This window comes from Bombus vosnesenskii, unplaced genomic scaffold (assembly GCF_011952255.1).
Source record: "Bombus vosnesenskii isolate JDL3184/JDL3185 unplaced genomic scaffold, Bvos_JDL3184-5_v1.1 scf7180000013272, whole genome shotgun sequence".
In the NCBI taxonomy this organism is placed as follows: domain Eukaryota; kingdom Metazoa; phylum Arthropoda; class Insecta; order Hymenoptera; family Apidae; genus Bombus; species Bombus vosnesenskii.
The window spans coordinates 1,151,895-1,174,482 of NW_022882930.1; the positions used below are offsets into that span (position 1 = coordinate 1,151,895).

Below are 22,588 nucleotides of genomic sequence, written 5' to 3' on the forward strand. Positions count from 1 at the left end.
GTCGTATTTGGACATCTTGCGAAGATTCGCGGATATCCGTTCTGTCTGGATAGATGGCTTGATCGAAGATATTTAAGAAAACGATATAATATAGTCAGCGAATAGTCTTTCCTGACTTGGAACTTTTAATTTTCAATATTAATTATGTATATTGCCTGTTTGTTTGTTTCCTTTAAATTATACGAAGATGTCATAAGTATAGTGTCGAGCACGAGATTGATTACAATGATGAGAACCGAGGATACTGTTTATTGTGGAAAGGCGCGCTTCATTCACTCGCAGCTCTCATTAACGACTTTTTAATAACTCTTCGTGTTTATTTATCGTAGACGTAAAATTATTTCTCTTTCAGTTGGCGTAAATTCAACGAACTTTACAGATACTAAAAGAATGGAAAGATGAATATACAGGAAAATGCCTCTTCGTATTTACATTTCTAATTGTTACACACATTTTAAACGACTAATCGCAAGATAGAAGGGATGATTTAAACGTGTACTGAATACATCCGTGGCGTGACGCACGTTCTACGAGGCATCGATGTCTCCAACATTTTGAAAAAGATCACAGTATGCGATTGAGATGAACGTTAAATTCTAATTTTCATCCCCAAAAATAATCTTTCGTACTAATTCTACAAATATAATAACGCTTTTAATTTTACCAAACACTGCCAAATTCAAATACATAAATGCGCACCGAATAAATTATCGAAAGATAGTTTGAATTTAATATGAAACGATATGTGCGTAAATATAAATACCTAATAGAGAAAAAATATGATAATTAACATAGATTTATGAAATTTCGATAATAAAGCTAAAATTTCCTACTTAAATAAAGAAATAAACAGATTATTAGTTGATTTAGAAAGTACATGTACAATGTTAAAACAATATTGTAAATTATCGCAGCAAAGATCACAAAAATCAAAGTTCTCCAACGTGGAGTTGCGATGATATCCTCTGTGCAACTACAGCTTTATTATGTCAACATCTACCAACAGATGGCAGAACATTATCGATATGACGGTAGTTCAGTAAGTAAACAGTGAGTAAGTAAGTACACATAAATGTTTTGTTTCGTTATCTATCACTGCCTCATACTTCCATTCTTTTTAAAGTAGCTATTCAATTCACAATTTCAGAATTCGTATGTCATATCTTTTTATTTAATATCATTACGTCATCCTATTTTCTCGGTATCTATCATAGCCACTTTCGAATTTTGAGCATTTCTTCTATTTCAATTGAATTAATTTCAATTTACTTTTTCTAGTATTGAAAGTTACTATTGATAATCGTCTGTTAGTATCTTTGGTCAATGTAAAATATTATTCATTCAGTTTCGTTGTATCAACGTATCTTCGATATTCCGTGTCTCATCGATTCAATTTTTCCCAGAATAAAGATTTTCGAATCACGTTGGAAATTTGAAAAATAAAATTGCCAACGATATGGATAAAAATTTTAAAGGAACGTTTTAAAGGATCCGAATCAACAAATTTTCTAATTGCGTACGTATATATTTACTCTGCATATGTTATTTCGATATTTAATAATAAAATACTTGTTTCACAATGCTCGATAAAGCATGAAACGATGTAAAAATAAAAAGAAACAAAAATATGTTTCGATTACTAAAAGTTCTAATGAAAAATATATATTTGGGTTTATAACAGCCAGTAATTTTTCCTGTCCTCTATCTCAAAATGAAACTCTCAACGTTTTATTTGTAATGACTAAGAAGGAAGGAAATGAAACGAAAGGAAACCCAGGTACCTACAGTAAACTATACAAATATTATAATATCAGTAAATTGTAAACGAAAGTATCTTAGGGAAGATACGAGAAAATCGAAGGGGTGATAAAGAGAACGGAAAATACGATGCGATAACTTGGGCATTGGCTTCAGCTATTTCTTTCTGATTTGATGATTTATTCTTAAAATAACATGAAAACATATACACGAAAACTTATACACGAATTTGCTTGACACTTATTCCTAAGGATACGATAACTGCAACCACCGTGTGCTTTTATTACAGGGAAAACAGATATAAAGGCCATTATTCCCATTGTTGGCCTGTTATCTTTTCTATGCGAGTCGAGTAGGAGAGGCGACCAAAGAGCAAAATGGACTAACGTCTTCATGATGTGATACATTACAAGTACGAAAAATTTCTAATTTCTAATATAAAATATAATATAATATTAAAGGAAGAAAAATAAATATTCTTTCTCTTTTTATAATTAAACTGAGAATATTCATGTATTTGTGAGAAATTTAGAATAAATTTTAAGGAAATTTGGTATATCTTTATACGATCGACGTCAATATCAGTTTTTGTTATGGTGGTTAGGTTAGGTCTAGGTTGGGGTTAGGTAATCGGTTTCGAGATAAAACTGGTTAGGAAATGTAATCGCTAAGGGATTCGTTCGATCTACGAGGTTCTTGACACCCTAACATTTAATAAACTGTGTAATTTGTATAAATAATCGTTCCTATATGATGCGAATAACAAATATCATTTTACGTATCAGTAGAATAATAATTAGTCCAACGATACGTATAATTCTTTTGTTTTTCGAGTAAATCTTTTGTAGCTATTAATAAGTCAAATTATCGATAGGAGCAATTTCGCAAATCACCGTGATTTGCTTGCTTTTTTGCTTTTATCGTTTAATATAAATATTCGCCGTCCTGCATATAAATGCAAAGAGAGTTTCGTTACGAACTTCCAAGTTTCATGGCTACGTATAGTAAAGTGGTTTAATTATTGGAAGCATAAGAGTTTCTGTATCAAATCTTAAGTTAATTAATGCTTGCAAATTAAAGATTTTTTGTTACGTGTATTAAATTCCGTAAATAATAATAAAATGAGACTGACACTGTAAGTGAAATTATATAATTTGACCTTATTTCCATATTTTGAAATTAAAATACGTAGATACACGTCAAAACATAACATTCAATATGATAAAAGTGACCCTAACGCGAAATTGTATATGATATTTATAAACACTCACAGGCTTATCGTATGATCTTTAGCCTAACCCAAAACTGTGCTAAATCTATTAATCAATCTTATCAAAAATTCTACCAAATACAATTCGTTCTGGATAATTAAAAAATGAAATTTGCTTACAGTCGTAATTAATAATTGACGTTATTCGTCAATAATTCTGCAATTATACAATCTGTTTGTTGGCTAGCTTAAATCGCGTAAATAAGTTGTTGCAATTATATCGAATTACTAATAACACGGAGTTAAATACTTTATTTTAGACAATTTTCATTCTTCTTAGAAAATCAGTTTAAAGATTTCTCTTTATGGTAACAAGAATATTTTATTTGATATCTTACTAACATTTCTCGAGTTTCGCGGAAGAACAACTTTCCCCTCGTAAAATATAAACGGGAAACAGTAAGACGAATTTATTCTTCGGTATAAAGTCAAAGCAACGATTACTTCGAATTAGATTAACTTTAACATTTAACATTTACAATAAAAAAACGTAGATTATAGAATCTAGGATAAAAATGCAAACTGTAGAGTACAGAATATAAGATCTAGAAAAGATAATTAACGAACAAATTTTTTTCTAAAACAACGAATAAAGAATTGAAATAAAAATCGAAAAAGATCTTATTGTAGCAAGAACGCACCTAATTCCTATTATTTCGTTCCTAGAAACAGACTTGCGAAAACAAGCACCGAGTCGTGAAACTATCCTAAGAAGCAATAAAATTTCTCGGGTATGCACAACGTGCAACGAGTTCCGAATATTTTTCAGCCTGTAATTTACACTGCGTATTGTCCGTATCTCTTGGTTCGGCGTTGTTTCGCGCTGTGAACGCGACAGATTCAGTAAACGTCCAGGCAAGCCGCAAACCGCTATTGCAATTACTTAATCAGAAGAGACGAGGACATAGAAACGAGTGACGAGTGCGCGTGTACTCGACGAAGAATGAAAGGACGATATCGACGCCTAGACGAAAGAAACGCGGGTGATTCTACTGCCACGCGATCAGCTGAAAAATTCGATAATCGTTGGTACGGTCGCCTGTATTCTTGTACGTTCTGTATGCTTGTGCTCTTCCCGATCCGGCCGATGAATCAGTAGCGGTTTGCGCCTCGTATAGTGTAAACGCTTCCCTAACTTCTAACGTCGTTCAGTCGATTCGTTTTCGAACCTTTTCAGTCGTGAAAATCGGCTAAGTCGGTTATCGGTTAAAGAGAGCAAATTGAATGGATTCGAATTATCACAGTGCTCGAACTGATTTTAAATCGTCGACGTTTCCGAAACGATTTCTTTTTCTATCATCGACATCTCGAAATCGATCTGTTTTTTAAACATCATTGCCGTTGAAGTGGCCATTAGGCATATTAACTGTTCGAATCGTCGTATGTGTTTTTGAATCAACTCGTCTTCGAAGCTCTACGAACAATAAATTAATTCACAACATCAAGCAAAATACTATTTCCTTCGGATCGAGTGCCTACGATTTCAGTAATATTCACTTGGTTGATCCACAGGTTTGTCACGATTTAGCGATATCTGTACAGATCTCGGGATACTTGGCGCAGATTATTCCAATATTTCCGGGGTGAATTGCCAACCGTATGGCATTTTTGTGAAACCTGACCGGTATCGAGGTCCTCCGAGGTTCATTGAATATAAAATAATGAATCGTTGAATCGCAGATAAGGGAAAACGAATAACGAACTATAATGGAACACGTTACCAGTAAGAATATCAGTGAGAATACCAGTGAGACGCAGGAGGATCCGAAGACACAAAGTACGTGCTGAATTGATTTTATAGCGATATTGACATTATTACCTTTAAAGAGGAGATTGTACTCGATACAGATACGTACTTTTCGAAAATTTCTTTAAAACGACAGGCAAATAATTGCAATTGACAGATGAGAGTACGATTAAAGCGAAGTTTTGAATATCTTGCAAGCATTGTATGTTTTTATTACTTTATTGCAGACATGGAGTCCATCAAATTCAAGCAACGTGCAATGCGTGATATAATTATCAATGAAGTGCAAGGACAAATGCAGGTGTGAAAAATCAAACTGTAATTTATAATAATTCGCGTATAGTATAATCGATTTATATTAATTCATCTGAATGTTGTCTTCTTAATAGAATCCAATAAAATTCGAGAACAGATGGTAACGCCAGATGTTCGTATCTTGCTAATTCACAAACTCGTTTAATTTTAATAGAGGAATCTAATAAATATAATTAATTCTTTGTTTAAGTAATTGATCAAACACATACACGATCGATCTAATTAATTTTTGGAACTATTGTAAAATACAGGAAATTGTAAATTTGCGTATGTTCATTACCACTGATTCGTTTGATTCGATTAAGTAAAATTAATTAATAATGAAAGCGTACAATTACACGATGATTGTAAAAGCACTAAAGGATAAATTGGAAACGTTATTATACGGGCGCATTGATCGATTACTGGACGCTATGGGCTTGTTAAAAGTTAAAATTGACTTTATAAAATAAACTTGTTAAAGGCGGTAATAAAATATAATTATCTTTTTTTCTACAGGAAATTAGGCAAGACATTTTGGAGATCATTAACAGCCAAATGAACGATATGATATCGGAAATAATGAGCAGATTCAATTCAACGGAGTTGAAAGATCTAACGGAGTCCGAGAAATACTCTAACAGAACGTAATTGCATAATCGCACTTAAACCTTGATATTACACTCTTCTATGCTCACATTACTTTCGACTTACACTATTGCATTCGCTGCTGATTTTATACATATATGCGACTTTTCCTTATGCTTCACTTCCATCCTTCAGGAGCAACTATTCGATATCAATTATTTTTTAAATTGACAAATTATTTTGCTCCTGTGCATTATCGCAAGTTAATTAAATCGATTGCTTCGCTGTATTTAATCAAAATTAAGAAAAGATCAAATATTTTTTTGAAAAAGAATTCTTGAACGTAGAAAAAAGGAATTTAACCCCTTGAAGTCAAAAGATTCATTTCATATCCGTTTCTTTAGATTCGGAACGAAAATTTCAATTTTATATTTCGTTTAAATTGCATCCAAAATTATTTATTTGTCCATGGTTCATACGAGTACAACACTATGGTAGCCAACTGACAATGGCAAAGAAAGGAGAACAATTTTTCTCTTGGAAGATATAGATGGCAATTTTCGAGTAAATAATTCACGCCAACGTTTAACTGTGAAACAAAGATTTGACCACGCGTTTGACTGCTTTGACCTGATTCGACAAACTTTAGTGTATTCTATTGTTTGTACACAACATATGTATATGTATAACGTTCAAAAACTAATAACAATAGTAAAATTATAAAGAATAATATTGCGGTCAGAAAGCTAAAAACGAAGCTACATTATATTAGAGAGAAGAAAGAAAAGAATTGTACACTGTGTTTGTAAAGATTAATAAGCAAAGGAACCAATACATGAACGATAAAATGACATTCTTTCGTGCTATCATAATTTTGTATACGTGCTATAAAAACATGATAAAAGTATAAAGCAAGATACATTGAACTTAAGTACATACATATCCAAAGCTGTTTTCGCGAATTAGATAATTTCGCAATTTCAGTCCATTTCTTTTCTTTTTTTTTTCATGATCCACGTTAAAAAAAAAATTTAATTTATCAATTGATATCAATTGATATTTTTGTCGCAAGTAATTGAATGTTAAATCTAATTTGTTAAATACTGATCGTTTCATTGTCATTTTACTATAGGAAACCAACAAAGGAGAACATGTTACCTACCAAACAATTTCTTCAAAGAAATTCTCTATTGACCGACCTGTACGAGATTAAACATATTCGTACCCTTTATAATGCCATCGTAGCAATGTTGATAATTCTCTTAATACACACCGCTGCGTACGATATCCGTCACATAGGCTCGTAAGTACACGCGTACTCCTTGCACTCATTTATCTTAATATTTCTTTACCAAAAAGAATCAACACTCGAGAAAATATTTACTCGAATCGATCGTTATGTAAAATCGAGCTCGATGTAAACAGTAAAAATCGTCGTATTGGAAGTAATAGAAAGAGAAATCTTTAAATTGAAATTAATTGATACTATTAGAGTCTTTGAATTTTTGTGTCTCAATTTCACTTTTCTTTCGATGAGGCAAAAAATACCTTGACGTTTTAGATAAAACTTTGCCATAAGATTGAAATAAGAAGTGAGACGTATCGAATTATCTATCGTGTTTTCCACAACTTTAAGCAATTTCTTAGCAACGATAGAAAAATACGATTAGATGATAAGTGACCCAAGAAACATAACAGAGTTACGACGAAGTATCTTAATAAAATAAAATGTATTTGAGAATAATAAGATAGAAAAGTACTATGGAATATAATACATGCAAAAATCTTCGATCGTCCACATAATTTATTCTTTCAGGCCTAATCTCGGCATCGACACAGTGCGAGCTGGTTTTGCCAAATTTCCAATAGTATTGCTCATTTGGACCCTTATGAAGTTATCGGTTCTAGGAGTATACCCTACTTTCTGTTGTTGGGCCACTCGTCGCCTCAAATACGAGCCAAATTGTAAGTTAATTTCGATTCAGTTATCTTCATATTTTAATCAACTTCGAGCTACTGATGCTTACAAATTTTTTTTTTTGCAGCTTTCGCCAAAAAAGTTTGGGATTACGTATGGCTAGCAAGCATCATCCTATATCTGACTTTCTTATTTATACTTCCTACCAAAGCTTTACTTGACAACGATTTGCCCTTTGCATCTAGTATGATCATTCTCATGGAGCAAGTAAGTATATTTTATAGCAATTGTCATTGACTAATCAAATCATGCGAGGTTAAATTGTTTTCCCGAAATCTTATTTAATTACGAATGAATAATTTCTATCGATAGTGGAAAGAAAATATCATGCAATTATTTACTAACATTTGCCTAATTTATTTTTTTGTAAAATTTATGTAAGGAATATATTCCTATACTTATAATTTTCGGAGAAAAATCTTTTTACAATTGAGAATTGAGAATAGGTATTTGTAATGTAAATTAGTGATAAATTAATACTCGTTAAATTACATCGTAAAATTGCAAGATAAAAATATACCTTCTTATGCATTTCATAGGTCCGGTTAGTCATGAAGATTCATGCATTCATAAGAAGTGTCGCACCAAAATTTTTGTCCTTTAAACCTCATTCAGATACACCAACACCACAGCCACCTGATTTTTCCAAGTATCTCTATTTCTTGTTCGCGCCAACTCTCATTTACCAAGACAGATATCCTAGGTAAGTTGAAAACTTAGGATTATACTTAAATTCAATGATTATCGTTATACGTTGTTATACGTGAGCTGAAATTTAACGTTCTCCAAAATATCTAGAATATTTTCTTCTCTTTCTATAACAATAAAATTTACGTATATTGAATCAAAGTATTCCTTAAATCTATCATCCTGTCGTGTCAAAATCGAAATTCAAGAAACGACACGAGCAAATATTACGCCTTAAGATATGAGAAAGCTTTTCAAAATGTATTATTATGTCTTTAAAAATGACTATCTGCGTCGCTGAATGATCTTTTCCAGTTCCAATGGAGATTTCGAGCACTTGATAATTATTCTATCAAAAGAACAATCGGTGTTTTGATTCTTCTTATCCCTCTACAAGAGATAAAAATTGCAAATATCGAAAGATACGATCAAAAATTTAGATACGCTCGAAAATAAACTTTTCTATAAATATATTTCAATCTTAGATTTTGTACTTTGTTAAGAAATGGAAGAATCGTGCGAGAAACAAATTTTGAATATCAAAAATACACACTCCAATCTTAAATTTCAATCTCATGTATAAATAAGACAAGTACGTATAGAAGAAGATCGACATATTATTTGAAATAAACATTTACATGTAACATATGAAATATTCCACTGTTTAGGTTGAAGCGCATTCGATGGAACATCGTTCTGTCCAATTTCGTCGAAATAATAACGATCATCATTTTCGTTGCGCTTCTCTACGAGCGATTGTTGTATCCAAACTATCGGGATTTTGGGAAACATCCAGTCGAGGTGGGAAAAGTGATGCTGAATATTCTCAGCTCGATGCTGCCTGGCATTTTAATGTTCGTTTGCGGTTTTTATCTTCTCCTGCATTGTTGGATGAATGCTACCGCTGAACTGTTACGATTCGCAGACAAGATGTTTTATAAAGTAAGTTTCTAAACATCTTCGACGTTACGCTCAATGAAAGATTATCTCAGCGCATGACACATACATCCTGGAAACCAATGAACAGTCAGCAAAAAAAAAAAAGAAAAATATCATCACAGCCTCTAAATTCCATTCACAAAACCACACAATATACTCTAAATGCTTCTGGCATCTCGAATTTCCTAACAGCCTACCTGAGTCATCGAGATCGTTGCATCAAATCTATCGTGTTCATGTGGATGCTTCGTCATCGTTCTTTCCAATCTATCTACTCCTTCCGATCTATCGCAACTTTCTTATGGGACGTTCATCGATTCATGGATTCTCCCTTTATAGATTATTTATACACGCATAACACAATGACAAAATACCAGTAAATTTATGTTATACCATTTCAATTGCAGGATTGGTGGAACTCGATCTGCTTCAGCACTTATTATCGAACCTGGAACATCGTGGTACACGATTGGTTATACACTTACATTTACAAGGACATGTACGAGATCCTGACTCCAAGAAACAGGACTATATCTACTTGTGCGGTCTTCGCTATCTCGGCGATCATTCACGAATACATCCTTAGCTTCACCACCCATTTCTTTTATCCAGTTATGTTGATTCTTTTCGGTGTTATTGGCCTTACGGTCGTGTTTGTATTGAAGACTGCTGGAAACGTCTTCCTATGGTTCAGCTTGAGCGTAGGTAATGGAGTAATGGTTAGCTTATACTGCATGGAGTATTTCGCCAGGATCAATTGTCCTCCGGTTCGAGACGATTTCTGGGACGTTTTCATCCCCAGAAGTTGGACGTGTATTTTTAAGTGAGCAAATGTTTTAAGTTTTATTCGAATAGACACTCTGAATATGTTGTGAAAGTGTTTGTGTAAGGATGTTTGCCAGTGGTTATTGAATTCTAGACTTGAATTCTTGACTTGAAGAACGGTATAACAGAAGCAGTATAAATTAGTATAGATAAATCGTGAATTATCTGAAGCAGAAGAAATTAAACACAAAGCATTGCGTAAAGCTATATTAATAGATATATATATATATATACATATATACATCTAAGATGTTGTATCTTATGAATATAAAAATGAATATAAAAATATGAAAATACCATCTCTTCAATTTTAGAGAGATGACCCAGGAATAAAAGCCAGGGAATTGAAACTAAGAAAGCAATCATAATCTTTTAATTAGAAAAATAAAAATAATAATGTTTGAATGGTAATGTTTGTATGCTAGGTATCAATGTGTAGATGTATGATGTAATGCTCCCATCCATAAGCTTTCGAGCATTTACACATTTGCGGATTTCGCATAGATTTCTATTTCTTTTACAGATTTATTGCATTATCCTTGATGTTATTTCTAGGCAATATTGAATAATATTTAGTAACATATAGTATCGATAAAATTATTATAAACATAGCTAAAAGAAGACATACATACACGGTTAACGTGAAATTATCGAAATGATAAAAGAAAGTTTCACATAAGTTTCTCTTCCGTCTGTTTCTTCACGATGCGATCTATTTGATATGTTTATTTCTTGTGAAATTCGGTATTTCTATATCTTCAGATATCTTTAGATGGTATCAACCATTTTATATTAATTTATCAATTAATTTTTAATAGAATTTAGTTGTTAACAGATACTATTTATACTATCTAAGAATAATATCATAATTACAGTAACATGATTATAGTAACATGATAGATTCGTTAAATTGTCCTTTGTAAAATTTTCATGCGAAATCTGCAAACACGTAATACTTATGAATTTTATTATAAGTCCAAATAGTTATGGACAGAGGTGTATACGTATATGCATAAAGCAATGAAATAAACGACTTATTTGTTTTCTCATGTTATATTTACTCTTTTCTCCTTCCCCTTTCCTCTTTTTTTTTCTTTAGCAACTTCTGATAGAACCAAAGTTGAAGAAACGCGCGAATTTCCAAAAAAGACATAGTCTTTATTATCAAGGCTTACATACGTGTCCCGAGAATTCAGCGTGTATTCGAAGACACTCGTCGATAAAGATAATTATATATATATATATACTTTATAATTATATGTATATATCTTCTTTTTCTCTATACAGGTCGATGCTTAAATGTACATGCACGCGCTAATACAATTATATTTATACAGAGGCTCCTTCACAGATTTGTATTTTCGTTTTCTTCTCTTTCAACAATTCAACTAAACTTAAACTCCTTAATGAAAACTCTTTACAAAAACCAGTTATTCATATTCACAACAACGATTACTATCAATACCAGAACATAAGTACATGTATCCATAATCCGATCAATCAAATTCGAAACATTCACAGTTTCTCGCTTAAAGGTACACGTCCTTCTGGAAATAGGACGATCCAGAAATCGTCTGAAACCACAGGACTATTGATACTGACGAAATATTCCATACAGCATAAACTAACCGGCACTGCATTACCGATACTCATTCTGAACCAGAGGAACATATTTCACGCACGTGTATCATAGAGAAATAAACATATTCCATATGTACATTCCATAAAATTCTTCCAAGTTTCACGCGACGTTTTCACGGTACGTTAAATTACATCTGAAATTTTACAGTCGTAACATCTTCAATTTTCTAACAGAAAATTCGTTCGCTTTCAAGGAAAGCGAAAACGTTGCAGTTCTTAAACCGAAAGAACTTTAATAACAAGTGTTGCGAAATGAAATTAGGTTTAACACTTTGGTGGAAGATTGAAGAAACAGGTGATAAAAGATTTCAAACTTTCAAAATTGAACTTATATCGCTTGCATTCTTACTCCTCTTTTTTCTTCTTCACAGCTGATGCACAATTTGGTAAGTTTTGCCAGGATATATTTCATTCGGAATATCTCGGAGAAGAGGGATAAATAATAAAAACAAAATTGCATTATTTGTACCTGTGTTCAAATAAATAATTATAGAAATAATCAAATGGTCGCTAACTGAGCATCTTTCACATTCTCATATCTTTCTTCCTTTCGTTCACGTTGAATTAATTAAATTCAATATTTATCAGTTATCGTATTTGTATATTTTTTATTTTATTACAGCACCGTTTACGCGGCGCAAACACCTCCTAGGTCTATGTACACCATCGTGAGTATTGAAAAAATAAACCATATTTTTCCCTCGGGAGCACCGGACAATTTCCTCTTCAAGAATTTCTTTATTCCTCTCATCTTATCTTCTTCTTTTTTTTTCTTTTATCCATCGGAGCAAAGTATTGTCTACGGTACGGTACTCCCGCTCGAAAATACAATTTTCATCAAATTTACACATGGAAAATGATCTGTACGTCGTTATTTTAATTCACTTCTAATCTTCTCTCTCTTACTCTCGCTTTTTCTCTAATATCTCTTAATTATCCGCAACAGACATATAACTCGCTTACTTTATTCATATAACTTCTGTGTCTGTTCTCTTGTTTTAATCTTTGGTTCAAACATCGAATAAATGCAACACAGATTGATACATCTGACGTTTATTCAATCTTTAAACCGAAACATTTTTGCCTAATTTGTACAAAGACAACGTCATTTTCTTAAGATCAGAATTTCAATCCTTTGAAAAACACAATATCCTGAAAAATAATATTAATTATTAGCCAAATTTAAGTGAAACAAATCTGACGATTTGGAAATTAAATAAAAATTAGTTTATTTGGAAACATTAATTTCGTGAGATAATCAATTCCATATTGAAACGAAGATAGTAGGAAGCATCAAAGCACAAAGGATTAAAACTCCATCCTCAAAAATTGTCGTTCTTCCTTTCTTCTTTTTTACCTCTACTTGGCACTTGGTACCTACTATCTCTTCCCTTCCGTTTATTTCTTCGATTCACAATTTTCCACCACGCAGCTGAAACACTGAGGACACTTGAAAAATATTCTAATCAAAACGTATTGATTCCAATAATATTCCGTAAGAATTTTGTGAACTCGTTTACAGAAAATTGTTTACAAGCTCAATTTTCATCATCGCGACGTGTCCTTCGATGCTTCGTGACTTTCTTTCGTCAGAAACCCATTCGTTCTGAAATATCTTTATTTTTTTTTGTGAAAACGAAACATCGTGTTAAACGAAACTATGCGATTAATTCTCACTGTCGATACAAAGTTTTATCGTTAATACGTGACAAAGATCATTTTTCGTTAACAAACGTTGATTTATTTTTCTTTCCTTTTCTGTCTCTTTTTTCTTCTTCATAAATATTCATACAATTTGTCAAACGAGAATTGCTTGAACTGTGGAAACAACTTTTGCAATATCGAAGCACTGACTTTTCTTCGTTGTAAACTGCCGAAGGACACCGTTACGAGGAAGGACAATTGAAGCAAGTACAAGAACAGGAAGGTAAAGATAAAGGACTCGATAAATTGGCTATATAATCTACCTTTCTCACGGCTCCTCGTCGAACAAAATTTCTCCGTATCCATGATATTTTCAAAATAGTGTATTCCATATAACTTGAGAAATTTCTGATGAAAAACGGGCAAAATTTATGTCCATAACAACATAGTATTTGATATAATCAATCATTCTTCCGTTTCTTCAAATATCTCCATAATTTCAAATATAAATAAATTTTCCGTAAAATTATTATTATCTTTGAAACGTTTATATTTTGTGACTAGTAAAAATTCCAGATATATGAAATACGCCAATCGAGAAATATCCTGTCAATATATTTAATACCATATGCCCATTCTATGGTGCCCTTATAAATATTGTCCAACATGGATTTCTATCGAAAATAACTCGTTATGTCCTTGTCTATATTATTCCTCGTATGTCGCAATCATTTAGTACAGCGTTCACTCTTTTTCACACACGCTATCTTTCTCTCTCTTAGAAATCTATAAACAATTGTTTTATTGCTAGCCTAGAGTCAATCACGGCATATGAATTTTATTTATAATAATAAATCACTTTGATATACACGCTGGTTAAATCTTCGTTTCTATATCTGTAAAGTATCTTTACAAAGGGACCGCTTGTTTTTCTCTTTCTCCCAATTTCTCTTTTTCATTTCTCCTTCTTCTTTTTTTTCTGTATGCTTTCTTTCATATAGTTATATTATATATATATTTATATATATATATATGTACATATGGATAAGAAAATTGAACTTGCTCGAGATTCGCATACGGGGACGTAAACTATATTTATATTCGGCAGGACATTTCAGGAGAAGTGAAAATTCTCTGCTATATACAGGGTGTCCCCTTCTGACATTTATCAATTACTTAACCTTTGAGAAACATAAGTAATGCGCTCGTCTGAGAATTCTTAACGCATAACTCGTAGGAAGATATATTTTCGAACAGACAAATTCTTCTAACATTCGTAAGATCTGAGATAATATTTCCATAATTTACAAAACGTACATAATTTGAGCGAAAATGTTTGTGTAAATGAATATTAATTTACAAAGATATTTGTCTAGTTAAAGAAAACAAAATATGGTAAAAAAAGATATTTCCTTTTACACGTACTCAATTCTGGAATTGATAACAGGCTCGATCAAATCAAATTGTTCTTCGTAATCTCTCGTAACCTACAGATTAGATAAAATTAATTATTTAAAAGATTTAAATAATCTAAGATCCGAACGATCTGCTTTGTTCACATCTGATTCTTAAAACAGCATGTTTTCTTTATTGTGATTAGCCAGTTTCATAAATTTATTTGGATATCATCAGGAAAGTGTAAGAACCGTAACTGTAGATTGGGCAGGATCGATCAATACTAATAATTAATACGAAACGATGTTGAATACTAAATTTGGATACAATAATCTTTCATATCTTTGTAAATAACATGCAGTAATAAACACTCAAATACAAACGCATACATTTTCGCTTAAAATCGTGAAAGATAAGATTGAACAAAAACTACCAAACATATAAAACAATTATATTTCCATGGCATTTGAAGACTACACAAAAAAGATATGACTTTACTTTTATTGATTTCCTGATTTTTTTATCAGTCGATAACTAAAAAGAAATTTTTTGATATGGACGAACTAAAAAAGGGCGTAACCTGATAAATTCGAAGAGATATAAACTCTATGTTAATTTAATTTAATTAATAATAGTCTATACTAACTAACTAACTAACGTTATTAATACTTTTATACACTCAAGATGATGAGAAATCCATATACTTAATCTCAAAGTCAAATGCACAAAGATAGCTTTGATGTAGAATTAGATGTCAAGAAATTGAATTTCAAAATTGCTCCTCTATAAAAAAACGAGAAATATCTTACCATATTTTTCGCCTGTGAGCTTCGTTCTTTATCTCTACTTTCTACTGATCAGGCAACCAAAAAGAAATTAAAAGGTAGATACAACAAAGATACCAAATTGTTAAAGATCATCTCATAAAGACATTCCTTCACCCAATGTTTCAAAAACTCGAGGAGCGCCAATTAACTCGACGACAATTCCAGGCTGTGCACCACGATATCATATTTGAGAAAGAACGGTCGAAAACGTGGAGCACAGCGGAGCAGGACCGACTAATTCAACAGCAGCCAGTCAGCCAGCCTTTCAGGACACCCTGTACCAGTCGCGGCTAAAATTAAATCTACAGTTTCAGTAACCTTCATTTGCCCATTCCCACCAGCGCCTCGTCCATCAACTCGTCATCGGTGATGCACGGCGAAGCGGAGTGAGGCGAGGGCGGGATGACCCTCGGCGAGGGTGCAGGACTTTTCACGATGTGCACACTCACGGAAGGACTCGCTGGAAAAGCAGGCGGTGGAGGTGGTGGCGTATTCCTGCGAACCGAAGCTGCCTGGGTCATGGCCCGCTCGGGGATACTGGTGAAGTTCAGGCTCTTAGCTACCTCCTTCGGCGTAGAAAAGTCCAGAAGCATTTCAGCAGCTTCTTGAGACGTCGTTGTGGGTATCTCGGTGCCAGGAGGCTTCATCGTACTCGAGGAACCCTCCGAAGACACCGTTGTTCCCAACGAAGACGAAGAGGAAGATCCTCCGGAAGACGGAACTTGTGGTGTTTGTATTTGTTGCTGCTGAGACTGTTGTGACTGTGACGTTTGTTGTTGAGATTGTTGCTGTTGCGGCGGAGGTGGCTGAGGCTGTTGCTGCTGCTGAGACTGCTGCGATGGTTGTTGCTTCTTCTCGTCGGATTTGTACTTTGTCATCGTAACGTCCACTGGCTTGATACTTAGATTCAAGCTTTCTGAGGTTCCGCTACCGGAACTCGTTGTAGCTGTACCGTTTCCGCTAGTTATCGTGCCTGTCGTCATCATCGTGGGGTAGACGGATTTACTATTAGGCTGTGAATCAGATGCTTTGGATAGAACGGCCATTACCGGACCACTAGTATCGTCTTTACCAACAACAGTGGAATTTAAACTGCTACTCAGAAATTGCGTGCTAGTCCTACTCATCGGTGGCTCCTTGTCGCGGGATTCGTTCTCGGTTGACTGCATCGAGAGATTCGTAGGAACGTCCAAATCGTGCGAGCTTCCACTAGATAAACTAGGAAGTAGAAGGTTACTGGTGCTGTCCGTACCGAGATTTATTACCGAGGCAGCGCTTGTCATGGAAAGATTGTCAGGTTTCGTTTGTACATGGTCTCTTCTACCCTGGCTCGATTGATCCTCTGAAGCTGTCTTAGAAGCGGTGCTCGACGTGTTCGATAAAGTTTGTAGTTTCCCCTGTTCCGACGTCTGTTTTGTGGCAAGATTGTCCAACGTTTTCCCACTATCGGGAAGCATGGATAGTTTCTCTGATTTCTTGTCGCTAGAGTCTGCGTTAGCTCTAGCGGACAATTTGGGTATTTGAAATTTAGTATCCAGCTGTTTCATGAGACCTTCGACGACTAACTGCGGCGGTAAATTGGGTAAATTCGATAAATTCGACATGGAAGCGTGAGCAGCCAGCAGCTTGAACGCTCTTTCGCTCTCGCTCTCCTCTCGTAATCCCGACGGACTTGATTTTCTAGTATCCCCGATTCCTTTTGAGGGAAATATACTTTTGTCGCTAGACTTTGATAATCGGGATTTATCACGATTTCGACTGAGATCCGTCACACCGGAACTTGCTGTTTTCGGAGAACTCGAAGAAGATTTAGATGACATCACATTTTTAGAAAGTAATCCACTACTACCGCTACTCCCAACACTGATTCCTCCAGCTCCGTTACCGCTTCCAGAATTCGACCCAGAAATAGACTTCAAGGCAGACAACATCTTTTGTCCTATGAGATTTGCTTTGTTTCCACTACTACCGCCAGAACCGGAAGAGGAGGATCCAGATAGCTTTGGGGATGTTTGAGACGGTGGTTTCTTTGATGCAGGACCGGAACTTACCCCTGGCTTCAAACCAGTGTGCGTTTTCGGAGAACCATTACCTGATATGGCTGTCGACGATGTGGACGAACTCGAAGACGTTCCAGTAGCGACAGACGTCGAGGAAGAAGACAATTTAAGATTCGTACCAGACTTGGAATCTTTCGTGCGAGTTTTATTAATTGTTATCTTCATTCCATCGGAACTATGCTTTACCATATACTCTGCAGGATTTTTCGTATCCATAGATGAATTTTTACTAATACACTTTCCTTCTGCGGTCTTATTCGAGGAACTTCCAACATTTCTTTCTTTCTGACCGCCTGAATTACCACTTCCACTAGTTGCTGACTTCGTCCCACCGTTGCCACCATCATCCGTACAATGCTGAGCGTTCTTCAGCTTATCGATAACGGCACTCAACGAGCCCTTTCTATTTCTCGCTTGTTGAGCGATGGCTGACTTTCCAAGTTCAGAATTGCCCGATGGTGGTGTACTGCCTCCACTGCTAGGCAAAGTAGATTGCGTTTCCCCGCTAGGAATTAATTCCAGTTGTTTTAACTTACCACTGGAAGACTTCGTCTTCGGACTTTGATGACCACTCGATCCACCGAAGGCTAAAGACGATGTTTTTCTCTCCTTCTCTCGATTGGAGTCTTTGCTCGACGACGACGAAGATTTTATTTTTGATTGTCCAGAATCAGTGGTTTTACTGGATGGTGAATTCGCCGCAGATTTCAGCGCAGACATACTCGGTTTACCAGTGCTCGCTGAACTGCCGTGCTTTGGTGACGAAGTGCCGTGTTTCGGACTCACACTCGCAGGTACTGGCGTATGTTTGGGACTACTGCTGTAGACCGGAGAGTGCTTTGGACTTTGCACTGGCTTGTTTGTTGACTGTTTCAATGTAGGACTGGACTTACCTACGAGAGCAAGTGGACTGGTGTGCGTCGGAGACGGACTAAATTTTCGCAATGTCGCGGCAGGTGATGACGGTCGTGAACTCAAATTTGGCGGCGATTCAGTCGGTTTTATGCTCACTGAAACTGGTTTCGACAAAGGATCTTGTTTAGATGGTATTTTATCCGGCGGCGGTCCCATAGGGCTGTCCTCCCTCTTACGCTTACGTCTTTTTTCCAACTTCCCCTTATCCTCTGTCGACTTGCCCTTGGAACTTTTTCGTTCTCTACGTTCATCCGTCAAACTTTTCGACTGTGTCGGCCCAGCTATTGGGGTTATAGTAATAGAGCTCGGTAAAGTGGTTTGCGGTGACGATGCTATTGGTATTATTTCAATGCCTGGCCTCCTTTCCAAACCCATCCCCGTAAGTACAGAGTTATAGTTCGTAGTCTGACCCAAACTACTGCTTGAAATTGGCGTTATACTTACGGATGGCGGCACCAGATTTTTGTTCTCTTCAAAAATAATAGGACTCTTTTTCTCCTCTCTCTTCCTCGATTTGCGATCGCGTTTGATCAATTCTTCCACATCTTGTAAATCGTGAACTTCCGTTATCTCGCTCTCGTTGTCAATATCATAATCGGAGCTCTTATCCGTTCCTAAAATATCCGTTGGATCCAAATTAGAAAAATCCAAACCACTGGTTAAGCTCGTAGCTGATGTTGGCGTAGACGTTCTTGTCTCGTTTAAATTTTCTCTACCACCGGTTGGTGTACCTAGGGGCGTAGAATCTGAACTAGAACTTTCCAATAATATCTCAGCACTCTCGTCTCCCTTTCTTTTGGGACTTCGCCAAATACCATCCGCGGTTTTTCTTTTACGTGTTTTTTTTGTACGTTCATTCATTGGATTGGTCATAGAGTTTTTTGCCTGTCCAAGTAACGCTCCCAATTGTAATGGATTTAACATAGCAGTAGTCGCGGTATCGGATTGGCCGGAATACGACGGAAACCCGATACTATTCTCCGTTCCGGCATCTAAAAAAGACTGCTGTTGTTGCTGTTGCTGTTGTTGCTGCTGCTGTTGCGACAACTGTTGCCTCCCCATTGTTCCATTTCCATTATTCAACCCAGGTTCCTGTTTGATTTTCGTTTCTCCATTAGTGAAGTCGGGCATCCCGGAACCATTCTGACTGTTTTGATCTTTTCCGGAACCGAGATTTACATTATAGCTTCCATTTCCGCTATTCAGATTGTTCATCGCACTTAAAGAGTCACGACTCTCCCACGACTTCATGAGAATTCTCATTGTCAGAGGTATACTTAAACACTTCTGCAAAACTTTTCCCGTCAGATCTGACGTTTGTTCCGTGTTCGTTATACTTATGCCATACAATTTGCACTTGAGCGCAGAGATATCCGTCAAATCCAATTCTGCTGTTGCCATTGTCTCCTCGAAAGGATGCTCCAAACTTACCGATATGTGTTGCCATGATAAAGCGCTTACTTCGAATATAGTTGCATGTTCTGGATCTTGCCGAGCCATAGGTCTAACGCAACTAGCGATTAACGTATTAAAGAGCGCTTGTTGACGCAAGTATACCAAGATTTGTGGGACATGCGCCGGATGAGTGAAAGGAATACTACACACTAACACACCTTCCATATTTTTGTTCTCTGTCATGAAATAACAGTGCTGTTGATCCGGTAAAGTCTGTAATAGAAAGTAACGTTTAAAATATCATAAGATTTTAATTATCAAATATCACATAAAATGTTTCACATACAACATAAAGTCCTCTGTTATTCCGACAATCCTGTTGTCCTTCACTGGCATGCTGAATAATTAAACTAAGTAATGGATGGGGAGCAGATATGTCTCCACATTCTAATTCTGTTACTTTCTGTATCCTACGCACTAGTTCCATGCACATCGGCATTTTCTTGGCGAGCTTCAATACAAAGCAAGCGGGTAATACCGACGAATTTGTACCAGTTAACGGAGCATATGATGGAGTACTACAAAATATTAGTTATCAATTAGAAATTGATCATTAAGACCAATGCAATGTATGTATTTCGTAAAAAACTACAAACCTTTTTCCTGTAGGACTTCTATTTACAGTTATGATACTAGATGTAGGCAACTTGTGAGCAGTCGAACCTTCCATACAAACAGTAACGGAATGACCAATCTTTCGCTTGATAACTACCTCCGAATTCAATGCATCACAGGTACGATTCTCCTGATCTATTAAATCGTAAGGAGAAACAAAGTATGTTAGCTTCATAGCATGACCACCTCTTCTTCGTTCAAGGATTCCTGGAATAAAAAATCATTGTCTTACCATGGAAATTTGTATCTCCTTAATCTTATAAAAATAAATATGATTTGACACTAACCAACTGGGCTTTTATGAACAAGATTAAAAGGTTCTTTTATAAATGTTTGCAATTGAGCTAAGATACCCAGATCAGCCTCCAGTGACTGTAAAGCACTAAATGCTTTACATTTTACCTTCTTATCAGCATTTAATTGATATATTGAAGCTAAACCTTCTAATTGTACTGTAAAATCAAGGAAATCTCCTCTTGACAAACAAGACACCAATACATCACAGCTCTGCAAAAATTTCATTAAGAATTATTATATAATAAAATATATTTAAAACATTATTTTCTTACAAAAACTAATAATCCATACTTGCTGTTCGTTTTTCCCTTCGTGATGAATTTTAACATCTTTAACTACACCTGATGGCTCCAAAAGAACTTCCAAAAAGAACATATCAGAGGAGATAAACAATTCTGTGCCTGGTGGACCAGACATCATAAACTTTAAGCTGTAACGCAATTACAATACAAATGTTGACCAAATTATCTAATTTAAGTTTTCTTAAAATAGATTGTTCACAAATATTTACCCTAATTGTCTAGTTAAACTCTCCAAACGTTCTACCATGGATTGTAAAGACGTTACTTTAATGGAATGTTGCAAAGTATCCAAACATTTTTGTAGTTGGCTTTTCTCGGCACTATCAATTGCAAACCTTTTGTCCTATTAAAAATAATAAAAAATATTAATGTTTACCCAAATACAATTTGTCAAAATATTACAAGTCGCTTACCAACATAGCCATTCGTAAATTTTTGGCGGTTTCCACCAAGGGTTTGAATGTAGAAGCTTTGGAACGTAATTTTTCCATAAGCAATTCCATCTGCCACTCTTTTCCCTTATCCATCCCTGAACCACCAGTGGCAGAAGGTTGCCCACCTAAATTATAAAATTTATCCAATAAATTGTGTAATTCGTCATAAAATACGAAATAAATATTAAATGAATAGCAAATAAAAAAAACTAGTTTCAATAAATAAGGTGAACAAATTTCCATAATCGTATGTAGTTATATCATTGAAAGAGTAATTAACTTTTTGTATATGTATGAATAAATACAAGACGACGCTTTAATAAACGTTCAAATTTTTAAAAATGATTTCTATACAAATATTTTATTCGACGGATTAAAATATTTAATTTATTTCGAAATAAAATAAAATTTCATAAATTACATTGAATAAATTGTAAATTACACTCACTGAGGGGCTTTTGTCCGTTCGCAACATCCATGTATTCCGTGGTGAATCACACGGATGTTTTATCTACGCGTATATCGATATACGTTTACTATTGTAATATCACAAAAACATTATTATACGCTACATTGTGATAGGAGCTGTTATTTTCACCTAACCCACGTTTGATCGCTTACCTGCTCCTAACCTTCACGCACAATATACTAACTATACTTAGAAGCCATACGTTTCTTCGTATAGGCGTTTTCATTACGATCGTACACACCGTGGTTTTCATCCACAGTATGCCTCAAGAGGGGGAATACTATAACGGTTTATTAAGTTTCATTCTTTTACGCCCTCTCTAGTTACATTTAGCAAATGAATGTTCATTAAAATATTTCATACTTTATTCATAACAAATAATTAATTATGTTTTTGGAAAAAATTTTGTTTCCTAATTTGATATGAATGTAATATAATAATACATCGT

At 34.9% G+C, this 22,588-nt stretch overlaps 2 protein-coding genes and 1 long non-coding RNA gene across 6 annotated transcripts; 1 reads left to right on the top strand and 2 right to left on the bottom strand.

Annotated features, from left to right (window-relative positions):
* Nucleotides 1-4,124: 4,124 nt before the first annotated feature.
* LOC117231158 (sterol O-acyltransferase 1) lies at nt 4,125-11,131 on the top strand. The gene is made up of 9 exons (XM_033489302.1): nt 4,125-4,805; nt 5,003-5,076; nt 5,589-5,716; nt 6,790-6,960; nt 7,474-7,622; nt 7,703-7,842; nt 8,175-8,338; nt 8,991-9,264; nt 9,669-11,131. Exons 1-9 carry the CDS (start codon nt 4,736-4,738, stop codon nt 10,086-10,088), a joined length of 1,590 nt encoding a protein of 529 aa, XP_033345193.1. The 5' UTR covers nt 4,125-4,735; the 3' UTR covers nt 10,089-11,131.
* Nucleotides 9,176-9,670, bottom strand: LOC117231159. The gene is made up of 2 exons (XR_004492908.1): nt 9,459-9,670; nt 9,176-9,331 (listed from the first exon to the last, which is right to left on the bottom strand). It is a non-coding gene; the product is annotated as an uncharacterized LOC117231159 (long non-coding RNA).
* Nucleotides 11,132-11,189: 58 nt separating the features above from the next.
* Nucleotides 11,190-22,410, bottom strand: LOC117231157 (mediator of RNA polymerase II transcription subunit 1). 4 transcript variants are annotated; one of them, XM_033489301.1, is made up of 9 exons: nt 22,120-22,410; nt 21,651-21,796; nt 21,447-21,580; nt 21,227-21,365; nt 20,926-21,145; nt 20,620-20,845; nt 20,310-20,541; nt 16,043-20,236; nt 11,190-15,883 (listed from the first exon to the last, which is right to left on the bottom strand). In XM_033489301.1, the coding sequence occupies exons 1-9, from the start codon at nt 22,148-22,150 to the stop codon at nt 15,833-15,835; spliced, it is 5,373 nt and encodes a 1,790-aa protein (XP_033345192.1). In that variant the 5' UTR covers nt 22,151-22,410; the 3' UTR covers nt 11,190-15,832. The 4 variants fall into 4 exon arrangements, with proteins under 4 accessions (XP_033345192.1, XP_033345190.1, XP_033345189.1 ...); XM_033489299.1 differs by having other exon boundaries at nt 11,190-20,236; nt 22,120-22,207; nt 22,293-22,408; XM_033489298.1 differs by having other exon boundaries at nt 11,190-20,236.
* Between the last annotated feature and the right edge of the window lie 178 nt (nt 22,411-22,588).